The sequence below is a fragment of the Physeter macrocephalus genome, chromosome 5 (assembly GCF_002837175.3).
Source record: "Physeter macrocephalus isolate SW-GA chromosome 5, ASM283717v5, whole genome shotgun sequence".
NCBI classification, from domain to species: domain Eukaryota; kingdom Metazoa; phylum Chordata; class Mammalia; order Artiodactyla; family Physeteridae; genus Physeter; species Physeter macrocephalus.
Window position 1 is genome coordinate 11,158,746 of NC_041218.1, and position 23,388 is coordinate 11,182,133.

A 23,388-nucleotide genomic window follows, 5' to 3' on the forward strand; every position below is an offset into this window, starting at 1 on the left:
GAAAACCATCAATACCCCCCCCCCCCCCCCCCCCCGCCGAGGTGCTAGGGTAGAAAAGATAAACATCGATTGCATCTGTTTTAATTTGAAATAGTTTAGTGTTGGGAGTTAAGGAGGAAATTAGCCAATCATACTATTTTACTGTCTCTAACAATAGTGGGTATTTCTTAACTATCTTTGACTTTTAAATAAACTAGCTTAACAGGCATTCAGAAGGTTTTCTTTTGGATATACATGCACCCAGTATTGTCATTAACCTTTTAATCGAAAAATAAGCCTACCTTTTGTCAATATACACATGATTTCAGCCTCAGGTGACTAAATAATTTCCAAAACAAAAATCAGATGGAGGTTATTAATTTCAAAACATATCACTGAAATGTTCTGGCTGTGGAAATATTCAACCAAAAATCATAGTTTCAGGTGCTGTGTGCAGAATCTCTATTCCAAATCAGTATTTTCCTAGGTTGATTTCATGAAATGCAAATTCCACAGGTAATTGTGAGGTGTTATTTTAAGGGGCAGGAGGAGGATCTGTAGTTAAGTAAGTTTGGGAAACACTCGCTCAGGTAAACAGAGTTTTTTGCTTCAAGGCTACCTAGAGTGACTTCCTTGGTGGCGCACTGGTTAAGAATCCGCCTGCCAAGGCAGGGGACACGAGTTCGATTCCCTGGTCCGGGAAGATCCCACATGCCGCGGAGCAACTAAGCCCATGCGTCACAACTACTGAGCCTGCGCTCTAGAGCCCTCAAGCCACAACTACTGAGCCTGTGTGTCTAGAGCCTGTGCTCTGCAACAAGAGAAGCCACCGCGATGAGAAGACTGCACACCGCAACGAAGAGTAGCCCCCGCTCGATGCAACTAGAGAAAGCCTGCATGCAGCAACGAAGACCCAATGCAACCCAAAATAAATTAAAAAAAAAAAAAAAGAAGATTACCTAGAACACCTAGGATGCTGATGTGTGTTGTGACTTCCAAGAGGGGAATCCAAGAAGCTATTGTTCTAATCTTAACCAGACCCCACGAGTAGTGTTCTGTGGGATACACTTTGGAAAACGTGGCTCTGACATGATTGGAAACTCTAAAAGCTCTCTATAGATAAGGAATTAATGCTTTTTCAAAAGGAAATGCAATCAGTCAATCAATGATAAAGAAATATATATTAAACCAACACGCTTGAGCTTTGAATTCTACGTTTGTGGAGCAGAATAAAAGTTAATATACGAGTCCTCTAGCTCTGAGATTTTACAACTATAAATTCACTGAAAAGACCATTTCTCTTGTTACTACTTTCAGTCATGTGGGTAGTCGCAGTATGAAATGTACCAGCACAAAAGTCTATCTTTGTGTGGGAGAGGTAACCTCTTCTCCTAGTAAATATAAGGTAGATCCTTCCGTTGACTTCTTTCAGTATTCTTTCCAGGGGGCTATTTAAATTCCCGTGGTGTTAGCTGATGACTTTTTAAAGTACCTGGACAAACTAACAAAAGATTCGGTAGCAGAGGTTAGCCTTGTATTTAATCAGTGTACAGCAGTATTCCATTCATACTGGGTCTAACCGTGTGCCAGAAATTTTAGCTGCAATTAGCCATGGGGTGTAAGTGCAGCATTAACAGCAATTTGATGAATGTTTATCCGCTTTATAAACTAGTATCGGTATCTGCTCCTCGAATCTTTTGCACTAAGTAGAAAGGACATTTGTGGTCTTCCTGGGTTCAGTTGCTTTGTGAATGATCTTGTTAAATTTCTCTGTATTTTGTGAGCACCGCACTAGGACAACTTAGCCTAAAACTTAGCATCGTTATTGGATTTAAAGATTTAGAGATGTAAACAGGATTCAGATGCCTCAATGCTTGGAATCTTTGCAGAAGCAAAATCTAGGGTGAGCTCCATCATTTCTCTCGGTCATGTCCTTGTCATTTTCAAAGAGGAGGTAAAATACAATCAAAGGGACAGTGATTTCTTAGCCCTTCATTAGGTGTCCACTCGTGTATGTTTTGCTCTAGCTTGGCATTACAGCCTAGGGACGGTGACTGTGATGCTGCCTGTCCTTCACATGCTCCTAAGTATGACTTCCAGCACAGGTGCCAAGCACCATCTTTGTTGCCTTTCACTGAATTACAATTTCATCCCTTATTGAGGTTGTTAATATGTTAAAAATAACCAGGATTGGAAAACCAAACTGTCGATGCTTTATTTTTGTTCCATCTCTACCATATAGAACTGCCTTTGACTTCGAAGAGTCCTCTTAGCTCAGAACAGGTGACAGAATCGGAAGCTGTGCAGTGATTCATGAGAGGAGATGGAAGTCAATGATTAGTTCACGTGCCTGTGGTCTCCAGTAATGGCATAAATCTTCAGGGCAGTTCTTTACTGTCAGGCTGCATGTCTGCCTGTGTCAAATCCCGTATAGGCTAGCATATATTATGAATTGAGAAATCTGAGGGATGAACAAAAATTCCTTTTGTTGTCCACTGTAAACATGTCACATAGACTTGAGGATACAGGAGAAAAGCATAGTATTGCTCTCTGTTAACCATACAGAGCTAAATTTTGTATATTTATAAACACAAAGACCATTCACTTGTGGCTAAACACCTTTTTGGAATGAGAGGAAAAACTGTTCATTGTTTGATTGTAGGCAGATACCTATCTGGGACTTTTTAGGTCCCAGATTGAAATTTTCAAGGTCTGTTGAATCTTAAAATAATGAGGAAGGCAATGAATACATAGCAAGGCTAGAAGAGAAAGCTTACCATTGTGTCATTTAAACCAGTGGGGTTTTTAACAGCACCCTCCCACCCCGAGATAATAAAGCTTAACATGTGTTTGTGCTGTTGCCTTTGCATTATATGAAATAAGTTGAAGAATCTTCCTAGGGAGTTAATATTCACGAGTTGAGAAATCATTCCTTCTTTCCTTTATCATTCTTTACTGCAGTTAGCCAGAGCACCAAACATGGTAATGTGTTCAGCTGACCACTACCAAACCTTTAAGCAGGCCACAAACAGAGGGAGGAAAGTCTTCAATTAGAAGATAGGAATTAACTGTAACACATGGAAAATAAGACAAACCCGAGGACACATGAGTCCCCTTTGATAAGAAATGAAGAAGTCACAGGTCTCATTGTCAGAGAACACCATTACCAGAGACAGAGGTAGAGCCATCTGGTCCAGGAGTGCATCCCGCCCTTCTTGGTCCCGTGTCCTCTGCCACCCAGGTCACCTGCAACTCCTGTGATATGCCGTGCTTTCTGATGGGGACCCTGGCGGTACAGCCCTCATCAGGCTGGGATCCGCCATTGTGAAAAGTCACCACCATTCCTATCCCTTCACTGCTGAAGCCGAAGCGGTTCTAAGGAAATCAGAATTTCTGCAATACCCTCTCTCATGAACTCCTTTGATGAGAAAAGAGGCATTGTTAACTGCTTTCCAGAGTTGTTAAAGTCTGCTACGTTTGGCGTCTCTGGATGATAATTTGTATTGTATTTATTAGCATCTGTATCTTCAGAGAGAATTATTTCTGTACTGGGAGGTAGTAGGGAGAAATAAAACTCAAAATTCATGTGCAAGCTATCAATGTAAATCAACTTAGGGAAAAGAGTCTAAAGAAAGAAATAAAGGTGGCTCATATCTTTAAAAAAAAAAAACCCTTCTTTTTAGGGGAAAAAAAAAAGCAGAACAAGGTTGTAAAGGCTGCTGAGAAATGGCTGCATGTTTCTCCGTGTGTGGTACCGCTCATCTGCTGGCCTAGGTTTTAAACCCACCAGCACATTGCTGTTAGTCCCACTGAAGGGATGAGAAAGTGGAAGGTCATTGAGAGACTTTTAAAAATAACGATACCCTTTATGCTTAGAGCAGTTTTACATTTACAGAAAATTTAGCAGGTGAGATGGAGGGTTCCCATATACCCCCTCTCCTGCTGGCAGTTTCCCCTATTATCTTGCATTAGTGTGTTAGCTTTGTTACAAACAGTGAACCAATATTGGTACATTATTAAGGAAAGTCCCTAACTGACATTAGAGTTCACTCCTGCGTGGTACATCTGCGGTTTTGACAGATGCATCATGTCACCTATTCACCATCACGGTGTCACATAGAATAGCTCTGCTGCCCTAAAACTCTCCCGTGCTCCACGCATTCCCCACCCCACCCCGAAGCCTCAAGTGATCCTCCTCGTGGCTTTTGCGGTGCGCCCTCGGCCTGCAAGCCTCTTTGCCCTTCCGTCATGAGTTGGCTCTTGTTCATCCTTTAGTTCCCACACAAGCATCATTCCTCAGGGCGCCCCCTGCTTGCATGCTGCCCTCCACTCCCCACGCCGGATCGGATCTCTAATCTGTCATCTTTCCTCCTTCCCCGTGCTTTGCCTTCCATGCAGTGGTCACAGGTTTCATGTATACAGTTGGGTGAATAACTTGTCCGTGACACTGGCTTGGAGGTTCGTGAATGAGTAATAGGGCAGGATGAAGAACAGAGCTATTTCAGATCCCATTCCTCAGTCCCGCTGCTGGCGCGTAGGCGTGTTACCCACACATTACCAATAACTCAGGACAGGAGCAATTTTTAAATCCCCCTTTAAAAAAATCTGCAACTTTAGGCTCTATTTCCTGATTCCCATATGATGTAAAATGATGAGAAAATGAAGACCACTGCACTTTCTTCTATACTCTTTTCCTTACTTGTGTCTTCTGACAATTACAGCATTACTTTTACACTGAAATATGTAGAAATTTTCTGTAATTATAATATGGTTTATATGCCTTTGCTCTAAATTACAATAAAAGAAAAACACCAAAGATCATTATTCATGAATAAGTTTTTATTTCGCTCCTGAGTTTTTCCCATGGCTGTCTCCCAGTTATTCCTCTTTCTTGAATTACTGTTTTTAGTAATTAATAATTACTAATAATTACTGAATTATTAGAATATTTTCTCTATTTTTTTCCTTCAGAAGAGTCTAAGAATTTCTAAATCTTGTATCACTTCATATCTAAAGTATTTATTTGTTATTTTATTTTTATGAGATTTCAGTGTTGGGTCAGTAGTACTCGTTAGTTCATAGCGCATTATCAACTCTGGTCCAGACAAGAATCCTCATTGGTTGATAGATCCATTGCTTCCCTTTTGTCCCTATAGCATTTCCCATTACGCAAACATGTTAGTGTGTGTGTATATATGAATATATATTTTTAATTTTGTTAGTAGGAAAAGTGCCTTATTGTGTTTGCATTTATTTTAATTTACATAGATAGGTTCTGTCATTTATCACGATTCTGTTTCTTACTATGTGTTATGTTTTCACAATGCACTGTGTTTTCTATCCATCCACATTTCTCTGTGTGCATCTAATCCATTGCTTGGTGTATATCTACAAGTGTTGCCTACCTTTCTTCCAATGATGGACACCAAGTTCAAATGTATTTTAAATTTTCTTTAAAAATCTGCTTTGTGTTTGAATGTATTTAAGCCCTTCTAATTGAATTTGTGCCCTCTGATTGAATGTTCAAATGGAAATATATGTATATGAATTGTACAGGCAGTAAATGTCTGAATGAACTTGTGTTAAACACAAGGATTCATATGTATAATAATCTAGAGAATTGTTTTCCTAATAAAAGCAAGCTTTTGACAAAAGACAAATCCTGCTTGCATGTTGAGACCTGGATACGGTAGAATAAGTTCTCAGAAACTTACAGTATACAGCGCTAAAGGCATAGTTGCAATAAAAGTAAAATGACTGTACAAGCAGACCTAGATACCTTAGTTTGGTAATATGTCATATATTAAATACACTTTAAAACAATATTTTATTAAAATGAAGAATATCTTTTGGAGCTTATTCCTTCAGAGTTATTTGAATTATGAAAAATACCTTTTTTACTCTATTATTGAATGCATGCATGTCTTGACATTTTCCCAGAAGAACTTGAGGTATCTGTCTACAAAGACTGTATACCCTGAGGATAATGAATAGGGTAGGAATGGAAAAGCATTACTTCGTAGGAGAGGCATTTCCAAGTATTTTATTTAAAAGCAAAGCTTGTGGCCTTGATTGAGCATTACATTTAACTTTAACCTTCCTGTCACCTGAAACATTGAAAACATGGTAGATTATATCAGTTTTCATAATCAGAATAGAAGAAGCATACTCATTTCTCAGGGCAGATACTCTATTTCCTGGTAGAGGTACGCCCCACTGAGCATCTCCTAGAGCAGCTGTGGGTGTAGGAAAGAGGTTAACCATTAGTAGGGTTTACACTGAATTCTCAAGGTTAGAAGCCCAGTTCTCAGATAAAAAGCAGAGAGTTTACCGAGGAAGCAATGTTGTATTTACACTCAAGCAAGTGTTTGATTAAGACCCTAGAATCCTGTATCACTTAGTGCTATATCTTTAGCACATGGAATCTTGGAAGTGGCAGGTATAGATAGGAATTCTGATTCTGCCCCTTGTTACCTGTGTGGTCCTGGACACATTTAATCTCTGCAAACTTCAATTTTCTGATATATAAAGGTAATAATTAACAATAAACTACCTTGTAAAACTGTTGCTAGGATTAAGTCAGGTGAAAGTTCCTAGGATAATTCAGTACATACTACATAAGTATGTTGTTAGGATTAAGTATGATAAACCATGTGAAGTTCCTAGGATGGTACCTGGTGCGTATGACCAGGTCTTCAGTGAGCATTAATGTGCCTTCCTTTCTCTTCCCCATCTTAATGATCATTCCTTCTCTACCTCAGGGAAAGCACAAATTGCATGTAGATACCGGAATGGAAGGTGATTGGTGTGGCCTTATTCCTGTTGGACAGCCGTGCAATCAGGTTACGACAACAGGCCTGAAGTGGAATGTCAGTAAGTAAAACCCTTGCACAAAGGGAGGTTTTCTTGCTTTCTTTTTTTAAAAATTTCTCTTGATAAATAATTAGAAGTGGAATTGCTAGGTCATATGGGAACTCTATGTTTAACCTTTCAAGGAACTGCCAGACTATTTTCCAAAGCAGCTGTACCAATTTTATATTCCTGCCAGTGATGTATGAAGGTTCCAGTTTCTCCATATCCTCACCAACACTTGTTGTTGTTATTATTATTATTCCCATCCTAGTGAGTATGAAGTGTTATCTCATTGTGGTTTTTATCTGCTTTTTCCTGATGACTAATGATGTTGAACGTATTTTCATGTGCTTATGGCCCATTCGTATATTTTCTTTGGAATAATGTCTATTTAGATCTTTTGCATATATTTTAATTGGGTTATCTCTTTTTTTTTATGTTGAGTTGTAAGATTCCCTTATGCATTCTGGATAAAAGTCCTTTATCAGATATATGATTTGAAAATATTTTCTCAGAGTCTTTGGCATATCTTTTCATTTTCTGAAATTTAATTAACTAAGTGCATTAAGTTAATCTAATTTAAATTTGATGAAGTCTAATTTTTTTCTTTTATGGATCATACTTCTGGTGTCGTATCTAAGCTCTCTTTGCCAAGGCTTCTTCTCGATTCTGTATGCCTGAAACCTACTTTACTTTTCCAGAGAAGTAGCTATTACTAAAATAGAGTTATTTTTATAATCAAACACCTGAGATTTTATAAGATTAACTGTTCTTACTAAATTTTAAAATGTTCTTCAGTACTTATGAACTGTATTCAGTACTGTACCTCGGTACTAGTCATACTAAAACTGTCTGGTTTGAAAAGAACAAAAAATGAGGTGGATCTGTTCATGAAATAAATTCCAGAAGAAACCATCAGGCGTTATGAAATGAATCATCCCTAGTCTCTAAGAATAACAGTAATTTAATCAAAGGGCTTTGACTGAATGTCAAAGGGATTATTTCATGATTGACCAATACCTCCAAGGTTGTAAAAAGTAAAATACGGAGCCATGTCATTCTTTTATAACATGTAAAACTTTGAGGTTCCTACAAGGAAGTAAATATTTCGAGAAATAAATACATTGAAGATTAAAAGATATTTTAAAAGGCCTTTCTATGAGCCATTGCTGAAACAATTAGGAAAAAAAAAACTGGAGATATTTTGAAGCAAATGTCTGGCAAGCTCATCAGAATTTGAAAGGACGGTGAGAACAGATCTCCTCCAGTGCATAGAAATCTGTGACGGGCTTTGAAGCGGTTAGCTGAAACTGACATGCGCTCCCATCAGAAGCTTTATTTGAAAACATTTGCAGCCTGAAACAATTGTTTTACTGTCTGGAGCTCCCATTCTTTCCAAGGACCCAGACTAGACAATGGTGAGCTTCCTCCTGGATCTGGTAGTGACCTCACTTTCCAGGGCCGACGCCAAGACATGCTGGGACACTGTGCAAAGTGAACAGGAGGGTTGACCATATAAGTTTCCTTTATCTTACAGGAACAGGCAAGAGTTGGAGGATACAAGAGATTCTTCTGTGCTCTTTAGAACATCCTCAGAGCCCCTGTGTTCCACACCAAAATTCACATCCTAATTCTTTTTTTTTTCCTAATTTAAGCTTATAAAAATGTTTTATACAATTTTTAAAGGCTATACTCCATTTACAGTTATTACAAAACATTAGCTGTACTCCCCGCGTTGTGCAGTACGTCCCTATTGTACACCCACAGTTTGCACCTCCCACCCCCCTACCCCTATATTGCCCGCCCCCCACCGGTAACCACTAGTTTGCTCTCTATATCTGCGAGTCTGCTTCTTTTTTGCTATATTGACTAGTTGGTTGTATTTTTAATTCCACATATAAGTGATATCATACAGTATCTGAATAATAAAAGTTAGTCCAGGAAGGGGCCTTGGGCATGATGGAGCTTTTAATCTTCGTGTCCGTGATAATGTTTCAGTCCTACCGAAATGCTCTACACTGTTACTTACCTATATATTTACAGATTGCTTCAACTTTTGAAATAGGTACTTTTTTCTCTACAACTCTGTGAAAATAAGAAATAGGAACTTCACAGGGTATAAAAAGCAACAGAGTTGAGACGCAAGTGTTTCATCAATGGTATGTGGTAAAAGTGCTAATGGATGGGGTCTTCTGATAGGTAATATTGCCTCATTAAAAAGCCATAAAAATAACTGTGAAATGACACCATGTTGGCTTGGAGAGATGTGGATAGATCTTTTTCACAGAGAGGGTCCTGCTTTACTCAGTGTCATTGTGAAAGCAGAGCTCGATGTCAGTTTGTCACCCCTACAAAGTGGCAGGACAGGGCTGGACCCAGAGGAGGAGAAAGGAGATACAGTAACTTAGTCAGGAGTTGCTCACATCCTGGGTCAAGGAGAATAAGCAAGTCCTCGTAAGGAAATGCATCAAAATCTTCCTCAGGTGGTCTGGAGGCTGGCATTCTCCCTGTCTATACCCACACTAAAATATGATGCCACTTTCTGATATGAATCAGAAAGTAGTCTGATTCACCTGTTTCAATTTGTGGTATCTCCCATCATGGTCTGTGTTTAAAACAAGTGCCTGTGGTGGTACCACCATCCAGAAGTGTATCTTTACTAATTTTGTCGAAACTACCTCTATTATAATACTTTAATTCATAGCAGTGTACTGTGAACAGTCTGTGGTGTGTGTCTGGCACTAGAGTTTCTCCAGGCCGTGTACACATGGGACTAAAACAGCTGCATCATAGGCAATGGCATCCTCATCTTTACTAGACCTGCCATATAGCCCTGAGAGTGGAAATGCCAGTGTACACTCGTCTCAGGAGTACCCAGGAGTTCCCATGCTTCATGTCCTTACCCTGTTCTTGGGATTGTCAGATTTAATCATTTTTGCCAGTCTGCTGAGTGTCAATGATATTTCATTGTGGTCTCTGATTGCTGGTGAGCGAAAGCATCTTTTTGTAGCTATTAGCCATGTGGGTTTCCTCTTCTGTGAATTGCTACTTTCTTCTGCCCTTTTAGCCCTTGGACTATTTGTTTGTTTCTTACTAATTCTTAGAAGCCCTTCAGACCCTAATGATCTTCCTCCTGGCTATACATTGCCTTTGCCATTTGTTTATGCCATTTTTGTACACAGAGAGGTTATTAAGTTAAAGGTAGTCAAATTTATCAGTCTTTTTCTTTCAGATTTTTAATTTCTGTGTCATAAATCATCTTTCTATTCCCTGTTTGTAAAGATATTCTCACAGTTTAGTGTTGAGGGGGATTTTTTTTTAGGTTTCTCCTTTCACCTGAAATTGATTTTTGTGTATGATATGAGTTAGGGATCTAATTTTTTCCTTACTGATAACGAACTGCCCTAGCATCATTTATCATCCTTTTTCCAGTGATTTGTGATATACCATAAGTTTTCATATTCATGGGTATGTTTCCTTGATCTCTAGTCTCTTCCTTTGACTTACATTCTTCTTCCTGTACTGATACCACACTGCCTTAATTAACATAGCTTTATAATAAATATTGAAATGTGTCGAGTCTACCAACCTTGTTCTTCGAAATTTTCGTGGCTATTCCTGGCTTTTTTCTCTTCTTTGTAAACTTTAGCATTAGCGTGACAAGTGTCACACACACAGTTCCATCGTAATTTTTATTGGGATTACATTTAATTTACAGATTATTTTGGGGAGACCAGAACAATTGGGGAAGGGAATTCCTGCATGAAACTGAGTCTTCCCATCCATAAACATAATGTATCTCCCCATTTAATTAGAACTTTTTAATTGCTTTTGATAATTAAAAAATTTTGTCTAAAAGATTCTATACCTCTTACATAAGATTTGTCTGTAGAAACCTTGTATTTTGTACTGCTACTGTAACTACACCTTTAAAAATTACAGGACTTCCCTGGTGGTCCAGTGGTTAAGACTCTGTGCTTCCAATGCAGGGGGCGTGGGTTCAATCCCTGGTCAGGGAACTAAGATCCCACATTCTGCGTGGTGCAGCCAAAAAATAAATAAATAAAAATGATATTTTCTGAGTTCATTGGTGCTATATACACATACAATTGACTTTAGTATATTGTATTAATATATTGCTGAATACTTTCATTGTTTCTAAAAAAGTGACTTGGTTTTCTATAGAGCCACATTTTTGTTAGTAATCAAGTTTTCTTTCTTCTTCATCTGTAACAAATAGGATTGTGTTGAGTTATGAGTAACTGAAATAGTAGCTTTAAAAACTTCCCCCCTTTTCCCCTTCATGTAACAAAGTATAGAGTTAAGTAGTTACAGGGCAAGGTTTCTATGGTTTCCTCAGCCTTTGCCTCAAAACATAAGATGTCTCTGTTACAACTCCAGCCACTATGTTCCCCGTTCAGCATCAAGTGGGAAAAAACGGAAGAGAGGAAGTAGGGCAGCACATATTGCAGGAAAACAAGGCATCAGGGATTTCCAACATTTCCAGAAATCCTTCCTGCATCTAATCTTTTGCCTCAGTGGCTAGAACTATCAAATACCACCCTAGCAGCAAAGGAGTATGGGACATGAAATTTTTTAATCTAAGGAAATAGGCACCCCAAATAAGACCGAGGTCCTGTCAGTGAGGAAAGAAAGAATGAGTAGGAGTCTGCTCTTCCATCAAAAAATGCCTTTTCTTTGTCCGCCATCTTGATGAACAGTTTAGCCACACATATAATAAAAACTTATTTTAACTTTCTTCCAGCCATACTCTTCTGGATTTCTGTTGTTGCTGTCAATGAATCCACACTCAGACTAATTCTTATTTGTTTATAATCTGTCTTTAACTCTATCTGCTCTTTAGACCTTATGTTTTTCTTTGATGTTCTACAGATTTACTACAGTATGTTTAAGTGTAACTTCTCTCTTGTTCTAGTTGGTTTTCCTTAGCTCTGATAATTGGGGTCCATTGATTGTGAAAATTTTTCAGATATCCCCATTTTTCAGACAGGGGCATGGAAGCTCAAAGCCCTAGTTAGTGATTTGCCCAAATTCATATCATTAAGGGACTGATACACTCAAAATTGGAATTCCGGTCTTCAGTGCTATTTTTCCTGTTTCTAACTAGTAAATGAAAGACCTTCCCTATAAAATAAGTTGATGTTTTTAAAAAATCACTAAAATGAATTTGGGATAAAGAGAAAAATACAAGAGGAAGCTAACTGTAGACAGGGGAAAGAAAGCAAAGGAGATAGGAAAGAGGACAATAATGGTAGGAAATTAAAAGTAATTTGGATGAAAAATAAAAATCCTGAGGGGCGGAGCTTTTAACTTCTCTACACTTTTGCCTAAGAAAAATATTAATTGGTGTTGCCCTCCATTTGCCAAGGCCTCTGCTTCATAACAAATTGAGTTTGAAATTATGCATTGATTGTTCTTCATTGTTCTTTTTTGTGTGTTTTTTCAAAGAAGTATAGATATAAATGACAGTGAAATAATTTTGTAGCATTGCCTGAAAGAGACTCAAATCTAGCCCAAATGAAAGAGTTTTGAAAGAAAAAAAATTCTGAGAAAACAGTTTGAAAAGATTTTTCATCTCTATGGAAATGCTTTTTAATAAGTGTGTACAGGTACCAAGATTTTCTGCAGGAGTTCTCTGTGAGGTTTTTTTTTCCTATCTATCTATCTATCTATCTATCTATTTATACATCTTTATTTAAGTATAATTGCTTTACAATGGTGTGTTAGTTTCTGCTGTATAACAAAGTGAATCAGCTATACATATACATATATCCCCATATCCCCTCCCTATCCCACCCCTCTAGGTGGTCACAAAGCACCGAGCTGATCTCCCTGTGCTATGCGGCTGCTTCCCAGTAGCTACCTATTTTACGTTTGGTAGTGTATATATGTCCATGCCACTCTCTCACTTCGTCCCAGCTTACCCTTCCCCCTCCCCGTGTCCTCAAGGCCATTCTCTACGTCTGCATCTTTATTCCTGTCCTGCCACTAGGTTCTTCATGACCTTTTTTTGGTTTGTTTTTTAGATTCCATATATATGTGTTAGCATACAGTATTTGTTTTTCTCTTTCTGACTTACTTCACTCCGTATGACGGACTCTAGGTCCATCCACCACTGTGAGGGTTTTTAAGTGCCAGCCTAACCAGGAAACAGTTCAAGCATCTATTAAAAAACAACAACAGCAACAACTACAGTTGCTATTAATGCAGTTTCGGTGAGAAACTCTTAATTCTCACTCCATTATGCCTCACAAGGTGATTCTAGTCAGTTGTCATGGTTCAACAATAGCTATACACACTTAAGGTATAACCTTTGTGAGCTCACGCCACTAATGTGTGAGATGTTTCATGTTTCTAAATGTCTTTATTATTATTTTAATTATTGCTTTTCTAGTCCAGTGCTTGAAAAAAAGCATTCTGAAACTGTGATGTCAACATTTCTTCTTTGATTCGAGGACAATATCTTTTGTGTCTTCATTCTTTTGATAATCAGTGACTGCTTTGAGTTGAAGAGATTGTTACAATTTTTACATAAAACACATGCTTCAAGAATCAAAGTTGATGATAATAAGGATGGCTTTTAAAAAATTATTATTATTTAGGGTAAGATACCCTTAGGTTCACTCAACTGTGTGTCCAGAGAGGAGGGACTCTGAAAAATGCTGTCATTTCTTTTAGAGTGCCCACATGAGGGGTATCAAGTGTACAAGGTGAAGCCATCAATCCCACTGGATTTACCTGGGCACTTCAAAGACTGAGCCCAGCCCAGACTTATGCAATCAGACTCTTTGGGAGTCACCCAGGGTGTATGTCCAATGAATTCCCCAGGTGATTCCAAGCCAACTGGATAGGGAAAGCACTAACTCCAGCAGTGGTTCCCCAACATCACTGTGCTAAAGAGTCACAGAGGGAGAGCTCTCATTAAAAAGCAGACCATGAAGCTCCAACCCCACAGATGCAGATTCAGTGGGGCTGGCTTGGGTCCCAGGAATTTGCATTTTTAATGAGCATCTCAGGTGAAACTGCTGCTGGTAGGCCAAAGAAACACGTTTTGAGATACACGGGTGTAGCAGTTAACCAGAATCTAGCACAGACACAGCGAATTACTAAGTAGTCATCTGATGAGTGCCAGTTATTAGAAGGGGGTTGAGTGCAATATTCAAAATTACTGGAAGAATCATACAAAAAGCTCTCTGACAGTGGGATATTAGTTTTAGCTTTCATTACTGAAGGTAGAGCAATAGTATGAAGAAATAAGTATAAAAAGGTACAAATAGCCATCTAGCAATTGTCACTTTTATGTATACAGAACCCAAGGAAAATGTGAGTTTCTCTCTTTTTTCTTCCCCCTTTTCTCCTCCAATCAATGCATGATTGATGTTTTACTAGAGAAGTCAAACCAGAAGATAAAAGAATTTATAATCTTCCAATATTTTTCCTGTTCCCTGCTCCATGTAACTACTGTTAAGGTTATCTGGCTACACAAGCTCTTCTAAAATGCAATCAGACCAAGTCAGTTTCCTTCAAGGATTCCCAGATATTCTCAGGATCAAGTCCAGACTCCTGAGCACAGCTGGGAAAGGGCGCATGATCTGGTCCCTTCACACTGCTCCAGCTACCATCTCTTACCCTTGTTTAGTTCTAGGTCAAGTTGCCAAAAATTGATTCACTGGAAACAAATTTAACTAGAAAACCAAAATCTTAAAGATACCCAAAATATTAACATTCCCCCCAAATGTGTTTTTTTAAGTATAGTTTGTGGCAGTTTATGTTGAATGAGAATTTTTTTTTTTTTTTTTTTTTTTTTTTGCTGTACGCGGGCCTCTCCCGTTGTGGCCTCTCCGGTTGCGGAGCCGGACGCGCAGGCTCAGAGGCCATGGCTCACGGGCCCAGCCGCTCCGCGGCACGTGGGATCTTCCCAGACTGGGCACGAACCCGCGTCCCCTGCATCGGCAGGCGGACTCTCAACCACTGCGCCACCAGGGAAGCCCGAGGAAATTCTATTCTATTCTATTCCTAGTTTGTTGAGTGGTTTTACCATGGAAGGGTTTTGGACTTTGCTTTTTTTTTCTGGTCTATTGAGATGATCCTGTGATTAAAAAAAAAAAAATCCTGTTGATATAATAATATATTACATTAATTGAATTTCCGATATTAAATCAAACTTAAATCCCTCGGATAAGTTCCACTTGGTCATGATGTATAATTCTTTCTCTGTGTTGCTGGATTCAGTTTCCTAGTATATTTTTGAGGATTTTTGCGTCCACATTCCTAAGATACATTGTTTTGCAGAGTTTTTTTCTTGTGATATCTTTGACTGGTTTTATAATCAGGGTGGTACTGACATCTACTCTTAAAGTCCAGGCATTCAGGAGGGAACCTCCAGGGAAGTCAACCAAGGCAGCAAGAGTGAAACACCAGTGAAGTAGGTCTAGCATACAGGATGCAGATTTAGGGAGGACATAGCATAGAGGAAACTCTGGTTGCAGGAGACACCTGAAATGTGTTCTGATCCAAAGATAGGTGGTGCCTTGTACCTTGCCCTCTTTTATTTGTGTGCTTGCTGCTAGAGATGGGAGGGAAGAGAGAGTGAGACCTATAGGGCCAGCTTGTATCTAATGAATAAATAACAGGGACTGGCTGGCCCTTCTAAGGAGGAAGTTTAGGTCGCTGAACATTTAAACAAGCCCAACCTGCTGGGGAAGCAGTTTCATTTACAGGAAATTATATCAAATAATCTCTAAGTGTTCCTTTAAAAAGCAATTATCGCCACACACGGATAAAGACAAGGAGCAGCCTTTCCCCCTTCTGTGTTTGATTAACCATCAATGGCTTTGCATCTTCACTGCTTTATGTTATTAATTTAGAAAAGTCATTAATGTTTCCATAGGTCATTTTTATTTATAAATAGAAAGTTCTAGCTATATATTCCAATATTGATTTTTCTCCAATAATAACTTTTTACTAAGGATCTTTCAAACCTTCGGAATAATAAGTTCCCTCACAAATTTATGTAAATTTAGATGTGTGAAAGATTCATTTTTCATAATAGCTGTACCTAGAATATTACATTTATTTATATATGTATAAATAAATTAGGATGATAATTACAGATAAATATTTTCACAAAGGTTTCTCAAGGAAGCCTTACATTTCTATTTGTAGGGCCCTGAATATTTTCAAATATTTGGTAAGATTTAAAGTGTAACAGTGCATTCTGAGTTCATTGCTCTAGGCTGTATTAAGTGTTTTTTTTATTTAATTGGAGTATAGTTGATTTATAATGTTGTATTAGTTTCTGCTGTACAGCAAAGTGAGTCAGTTATACATATACATATATCCACTCTTTTTTAGATTCTGTTCCCATATAGGTCATTACAGAGTATTGAATAGAGTTCCCTGTGCTTTACAGTAGGTTCTTATTAGTTATCCATTTTATATATAGTAGTGTATATATGTCAGTCCCAATCTCCCAGTTTATCCCTCCCCCCTTTCCCCCTCAGTAACCATAAGTTTGTTTTCTACACCTGTGACTCAATTTCTGTTTTGTAAATAGGTTCATTTGTACCATTTTTTTAGATTCCACGTATAAGTGATATCATGTGATATTTGTCTTTGTCTGACTTCACTTGGTATGACAATCTCTAGGTCCATCCATGTCACTGAAAATGGCATTATTTAGTTCTTTTTTATGGCTGAGTAATATTCCATTATATATATGTACCACATCTTCTTTATCCATTCCTCCATCGATGGACATTTAGGTTGCTTCCATGTCCTGGCTATTGTAAATAGTGCTGCAGTGAACATTGGGGTGCATGTATCCTTTCGAATTATGATTTTCTTCAGATATATGCCCAGGAGTGGGATTGCTGGATCATATGGTAGTTCTATTTTTAGTGATTCCTTATATTTTCGACTATGTTATGGAAATAACAGAGTATTACATTCTTGATTAATGGAATATATTAAAAAAGAAACCTTTATTGTTGATACCACATCTTGATTTTTTAAATTAGTATCCTTGATAGTAAGTGCCAGCAAATGACAATTTCTATGATGTATAGTCCAGACTATATGAATGTTATTTCCTTTACTTAGATCTAGGATAATTATATTGATAGTATCAGAATGTTGAAAGGCACATCATCGTTTGTCTTGACCTGTGATTTTCAAATGAAATAATGAAGATCTAAAAGTGACTTCCACAAATCACATGGTTTTGTAGGGCCTGAGCTGGCCTGGAACACAGATGTCTCTATCCCAACACAGGGCTTTTTCCTCCTAGGCTCCTTCACTACTAGCAGTGTAGAAAACTTTGATATTTGGTAATAGATTCAAATATATATAAAGATAGGTAAATGTAAAATGCGTGACGTTTGATAGGTAGATTGAAAAATATAACCATATTTGTTAAAATTTTCATGATACAAGTTTTGAGCTGTATCAGTTCCAAATTGCTGCTGTAACAAATTACCACAGACTAGAGGCCTAAAACAACAAGCTCATCATCTCCAGTTCTGGAGGTTGAAGTCCCAAGTGGGTCTTATGAGACTAAAATCCAGGTGTTGACAGAGCTGCAATCCTCCTGGAGGCTAGAGTGGAGAATCCTTTTCTTACCACTCATTTCAGCCTCCAGAGGCCGCCCACATTTCTTGACTCATGATTCCTTCCTTCACTGGCAAGGCCCTCAGTGTAGCATCATCGGATCTCTCTTTCTCTGACCTCTGCTTCTATTGTCACCTCTCTTCCTCTGACTCAGACTCTGAGCCACCCTCTTTTCAGGAAGTTGTGACCACACTGGGTAGTCCAGGATAATCCTAGCTCGTGCTGTTTAATTTAATCACATCTGAAAAATCGCTCCTGCCATGCAAGTAACTTATTTACAGGTTCTGAGGATCACAGTGTGGACATTTTGGGGGTGCCATTATTGAGGCTGTCATTTAAGTCTGTAATCAATAAGTTCAATAATTTCCTGGAATAATACATATTGAATACAGATATTACATCACTGAATCTTTACAGTTACTCTGAAAAGTAATGTATGAAGACTGTTTATATGTCCTTGAGAAACTGAATCTCAGTGTTATTAATCTTGGCCTCAGATAACATGTGGTAAAGACTCAAGACAAAATAGACACAAAATATTGTGTGAGCATGATTTATTTGGTGTCCACAAAGGGGTGAGAGTGACAATTTCCATTCACTCTGGTTTCTGTTCTCCAAGGATTGTGGTCAAGTTTAGTCCAGCGTATATTCTGATCCCTGGGAGCCATGAAGGAAGTCAGAGGGTTTGCATCTGGTCAGCTGTGAGTTTGTAATCGGGCTTTTATTAGACATATTCCTTCTTTCTATCCTTTTTTGATTCCTTCTCTTTTTTAGCCTTGGAGGCTGCATTTTAATGAGAAACTGATAGTTTCTGCCAATAACAGACAGCAATCTGATGTGTGATTAAGATGGTGAAAAACAAAAGGCAGAAAATTTGACTCTTCTTATATTGCTTTCTTAGTTACATATTATTAGAGTCTCAGGACTCTACGTGTCCTTAACAATCAATCAGATATGTATCATTAATTTGCTGAGCACGCACACACCAGCAAACTACTGATTGACTACTTATCTGCTCTCACTTTTTTTTTTTTTTTTTTTTTTTTTCGGTCCGCGGGCCTCTCACTGTCGTGGCCTCTCCCATCGCGGAGCACAGGCTCCGGACGCGCAGGCGCAGCGGCCACGGCTCACGGGCCCAGCCGCTCCGCGGCACGTGGGATCTTCCCGGACCGGGGCGCGAACCCGCGTCCCCTGCATCGGCAGGCGGACTCTCAACCACTGCGCCACCAGGGAAGCCCAGGGACGCCCTGCTCTCACTTTTATTCCTGCCCCTTACACACACACAAACACCAACGCCGCACACATATACTTGCACTACAATATGGTACAAGTTTGGGTTTTCTTAGTATATACATAGATTTGGTCAGTCTGGGGTCATAGAACACAGAACTGCCACTTTTGATAAGTTCTGAATATTAACACTGTGGAGTAATCGCACAGCATGACGATCATGGGCAACTTGAGGACCCAACTTTTATGAAAAAGGCCAAGTTGGGTAAGGGGGGAGCTTGATAAGCAGTAGATATTGTTTCTCTGGGGAGAAAAATACAAAGAGGAACAAGGTGGGTTTTTTTAGACTATGTTATTCTGCAGGATTTTCAAAAATTATCCTGGTAAGCAAATATTACATTTCCAGACAGATAAGACTAATGACATACAGCCTACAACAGATTTGTATTCAATTCTGTATATTTGGTTAACTCGGCTCCAATTCTGTTTTCTGTGTTACAGGAGTTGAAGCAGTTATGAATGATTTTTCTTAAGTCCTTACCCTTTTGTGACTCTGCTGAGAGCACAAGAAACCAACAATCGTTGACTGTATGCCATAATCATCCTGTTTTGTTTTTAGAAAACTCCCAACAACCTGACAACGCACATTTGTTATAGTTGGTTGAGTCTAGGCATTTAATATGAAAACAATTAACCTGCATTTGTAGGGAACATGACGAATGGGAATTTGTGAGCAGACCGATTTTTCATTGACCTGCGTTCAAGAGCCCTGTTATAACTCAGACATGCCTCCCAAGTTGTCTAAATGAGTTGATTTCCTAGTATTTATGTGGGCAGGTTGACTGATGAGAATGACTTTGGTATAAGCTCGAGTCCCTCTCTATTTCCCCTCCTCCAGGTTTCACTTTTGTGCTGATTCAGATGTGAGCTCTGTGCATTCAACCATCCAGCTAATATACTGAGACAAGAAAGCAATAACTTTTGCTTATTACTTGAATTGTAGAGAAAGAATCAAGGGGTTCAGATGAATAAACTTTTACTATGGGAACAGCTCACTGGGCATAATTTTCTTCTGGGTCCAAATAATCATATTGTGTGTTTTGAATATACTTTCTTCTACCTATCTTTTCTCTACACTCATTCTTATTCAGGTATAACATCAACTCTTTTATGAATGCAGAGTATTATTATCCTCATTTTATAGATGAGGAAACTGAGACCCAGAATGTTGAATGAATTGTCCAAGTTCATGTTTCCTAACTTAGTCCTCCATGCACAGAAAGTGGATCCATCACTGGTTATTTACATATCTATTTTTAAAAGCTTTTGACTTGGTGAAGTAACCTATCTCAATATCCTTTTTCTAAAGGAAAATAGAATTTTCCCAGACATTGGGCAGGTTCTAAGACAAAGGAGGCAGAGAATTAACACCTTGGCAATTAAACTCATGATATGAGCCCTACCTAAGACATTCCTTTCCACTCTGTGAGCCACAAATCAGAGCCCATGCAGATTTGAAGAGTGTGTAATTTAAGTGTAACTTATGCTCACCGTGATGTGTGATGTCTGCGGTGATTATAAACCAAATGTCATTCATCACGGTTCTCAAGTATTCGTGGTAAGGACTCAAGGGGAAAAAAAGATACTTACTTAGCATTCAAAAAGGGGGATAAATGGTTAAAGCAGGATTTTTGATGCAAAGGAAAGAGCAATGATAAAAGGGCAAGATGGTTTGGCTGCAGGAGGTTTAGATGGCAGGCAGGTTTCTCAGCTGTGAGCTGCTCCTGCGTCCTGTAGATTGTTTGGAGGCCAGATTGTGAAAAAGCTGAAAATATTTAGAGAACACTAGGCTTAAATTCAAAGAAGGGCAGATCACACTGGGGAAATGCCCAAAATGCAGACTAAATGAGACGCATCTGCATAAAGGCGCTTTGACATATGTCTGTGGATCCCAAATAAAGTTTGTAGTGAAGAAATATTTGCATAATGTGTTTTTGTTACAGTGCAAGGGAAACTCAAGGTACAGATTACATAGAGAGAAAGTAAATTCTCAAGCTTAAGAGGTGTATTTGGGAACTAGCAAGAGAGGGTAGAGGTCTTCTTCTGGTTTTGAGATTATAAAACAGCCAAAAGGGGCTTCCCTGGTGGCACAGTGGTTGGGGGTCCGCCTGCCGATGCAGGGGACGCGGGTTCGTGCCCCGGTCCGGGAAGATCCCACGTGCCGCGGAGCGGCTGGGCCCGTGAGCCATGGCCGCTGCGCCTGCGCCTCCGGAGCCTGTGCTCCGCAGCGGGAGAGGCCGCAACAGTGACAGGCCCACGTGCTGCAAAAAAAAAAAAAAAAAAAACAACACAAAAGAACAGCCAAAAAAGGAAACAAATCAATGCTTTAAACCGTTTGACAAAGTAACTCTCTGGAGATTACTGTATAACATATAACTTACCTTCTTCTCTCTGTGTAATTTGTACCTTGAGTTTCCCTTGAAACGTAGCAAAAAACATTTATACAGCTATTTACTTCAGTTAATAATGTGGAGGAAAGATGACAGTAGGGTTCAAGCTCTGACTGTGAGAAGAATGAATTATATGGCCCCAGGACGTCATGTGGACCCTTCATCTATACAAAGAGGGTTGCTAGATGATGTCAGAGGTTTTCTTCAGTGTGGAACTGTGGCTTCTGAAGCCACAGAGAAATAAGCGGGTCCAGATCCTAAATGCCAGGAGCTTAATTTTCAAGGAGACAACTCTCTCCTCCTTAATTCCCTATGTGATGGCAATTAAAGTCCCCATGGGAAGCAGCAAGAGGGCCAGACTCAGGAGACTTTTGTCTGGGGTTGCTGTGTCAGGGGGTGATGTGCGGCCCCTTTCCTCATAGATTCCGTGCGATGTGGTTCACTGTGTGGAAGTGGCTTTGAATGTTGCAGAGGAGGACGTCCTGTGTCGTCGTTACAGTTTATCATCTCTTGCTGAAGGTTCTCCCTCTTCAGAAGTTCACAGTGAGGCTAAAAATGGGAGATGATGACGATTATTCCTCATTTACTCGGAGAAAGAATGGATGCTCTGGCTGCAACGATACAGCATTTTCTGATAATGATTTATTAGTGGTGTTGTGATCTCCTGCTTGCCCCAGTGCCAGTGTCATACTTTGGCCGCCTCTCAATTTATTTGCAGGGTTTCACTTTGGAGAAATCGTATCGGCCTTTTTCGCTCATCTGTTTTCTAGACCACATTTAATTGCAAATTAACAACTTGTCTCTCAACTGTTCCTAAGTCTGGCTTTTCGTGTGTGTGTGTGTGTATGTGTGTGTGTGTGTGTGTGTGTGTGTGTCTTAAGAACGTGCTTAGAAAACATTATCAAAACAAGAAGGCTTTCTGATTTTACCGGCTACAATTGATAACCAATTTTTATTTTTAACCATCGAAAACAATTATTTATTTGCAGTATATCAGTGTTAAGTCTGCCAGGAGAGAGAAACAGGTTCTGGACAATTTAAATCTGACATATGATTAAGAAAAATACATGTTCAAACCTGAGGTGTTTTCAGTTGACCTGAATCCCTCCAAAGGCTGATATTCTACAGATAAAGTAGATAAAGTTTTATTTCCTATACCTTGCACGGTTCATTACTAACTAACAGGCAAATTAAATAAAGAAGGCTCCCCCGTTCCAGGATACGTTACCGAGGTCGGTGGGTATCTGGCTTGTGCTTGTTGGACAAAGTGAAGAAAGGCAGAGGTGCTGGTCCTTCTCATCCTGACCCACTGCTGCTGCAATTATGATGTAATTATGAGTGCTGCTCTCACCTGCCCTGAGGTTTCAGTCTCTTTCCTTTAAAATGTGTGACTTTGGGCTTCCCTGGTGGCGCAGTGGTTGAGAGTCTGATAAATAAATAAAATAAAATAAAATGTGTGACTTTGAACTAAATGATCTCAATCTTTTTCATTAAGTCTTTCTTCTTTATTCTCAATAGCAGAATTAGACTATTTTGTTCTCTCCTCCTGGATATCTGTGTAAAGCACTTGAGGTCCAACACACATGCCGTTTCCCCCTTAAAACATGTCCCTAACCCCTAGTATTCTCAGAATATGTTCTCCCTTGAATATCTTCCTCTCCCTTACCCCCCACTAAAATCTTCACTCATCTTCAAGGGCCATTTCAAACCACGTCCTTCACGAAGCTTTCCTAACTAAATGTGATTTTTTCTTTCTTAACTTTGAATTCCTAAAGTGTGCTGTGCACCTCTTCAGTATGTTTACCTATTAGTGCCATTCTCTGTGCAGATTTTTTATTCCTTTTTATTAGAATGCAGTCACCTCAAGGATTTGGTGCTGTCATCTGTGTTTCCTCCTAGTCCTCTGGGATAGAGCCTTGCATGTTTTGTGTAATTACCAACCTTTTTTAAATGAGCAAGTGCATTTTACCCCCATGAATTCTGTAATGGGACACAGAGTCAATTGCATTATAGTAAAAGATGCCGAAGCAAGAGTTCTATATTGTAAACCTTTACAACAATTAGAATAATGAGGGCTAAGTTCAATTTTAAGGGTGAAAATAGTTGTAAACCCTGCCAAAAGTTGATATGGTTTAAAGTGATGCCATTTAGAATATGAATGTTACCAAAGATGGCTTTTTAGTATGAGTGTGTGTGTGTGTGTGTGTGTGTGTGTGTGTGTGTGTGTGAGAGAGAGAGAGAGAGAGAG

General features: G+C 39.0%; 1 protein-coding gene across 7 annotated transcripts in view; it reads left to right on the forward strand.

The window, feature by feature from the left end:
* Window positions 1–23,388, forward strand: part of TPK1 (thiamin pyrophosphokinase 1) — a 356,442-nt gene that overhangs the window by 243,364 nt on the left and 89,690 nt on the right. For all 7 annotated transcript variants that reach the window (XM_024131127.3, XM_055084777.1, XM_055084778.1 and 4 more), the window contains one exon: window positions 6,741–6,852. In XM_024131127.3, the coding sequence (XP_023986895.1) occupies window positions 6,741–6,852 (112 nt within the window). The remainder of the gene's footprint in view (window positions 1–6,740; window positions 6,853–23,388) is intronic.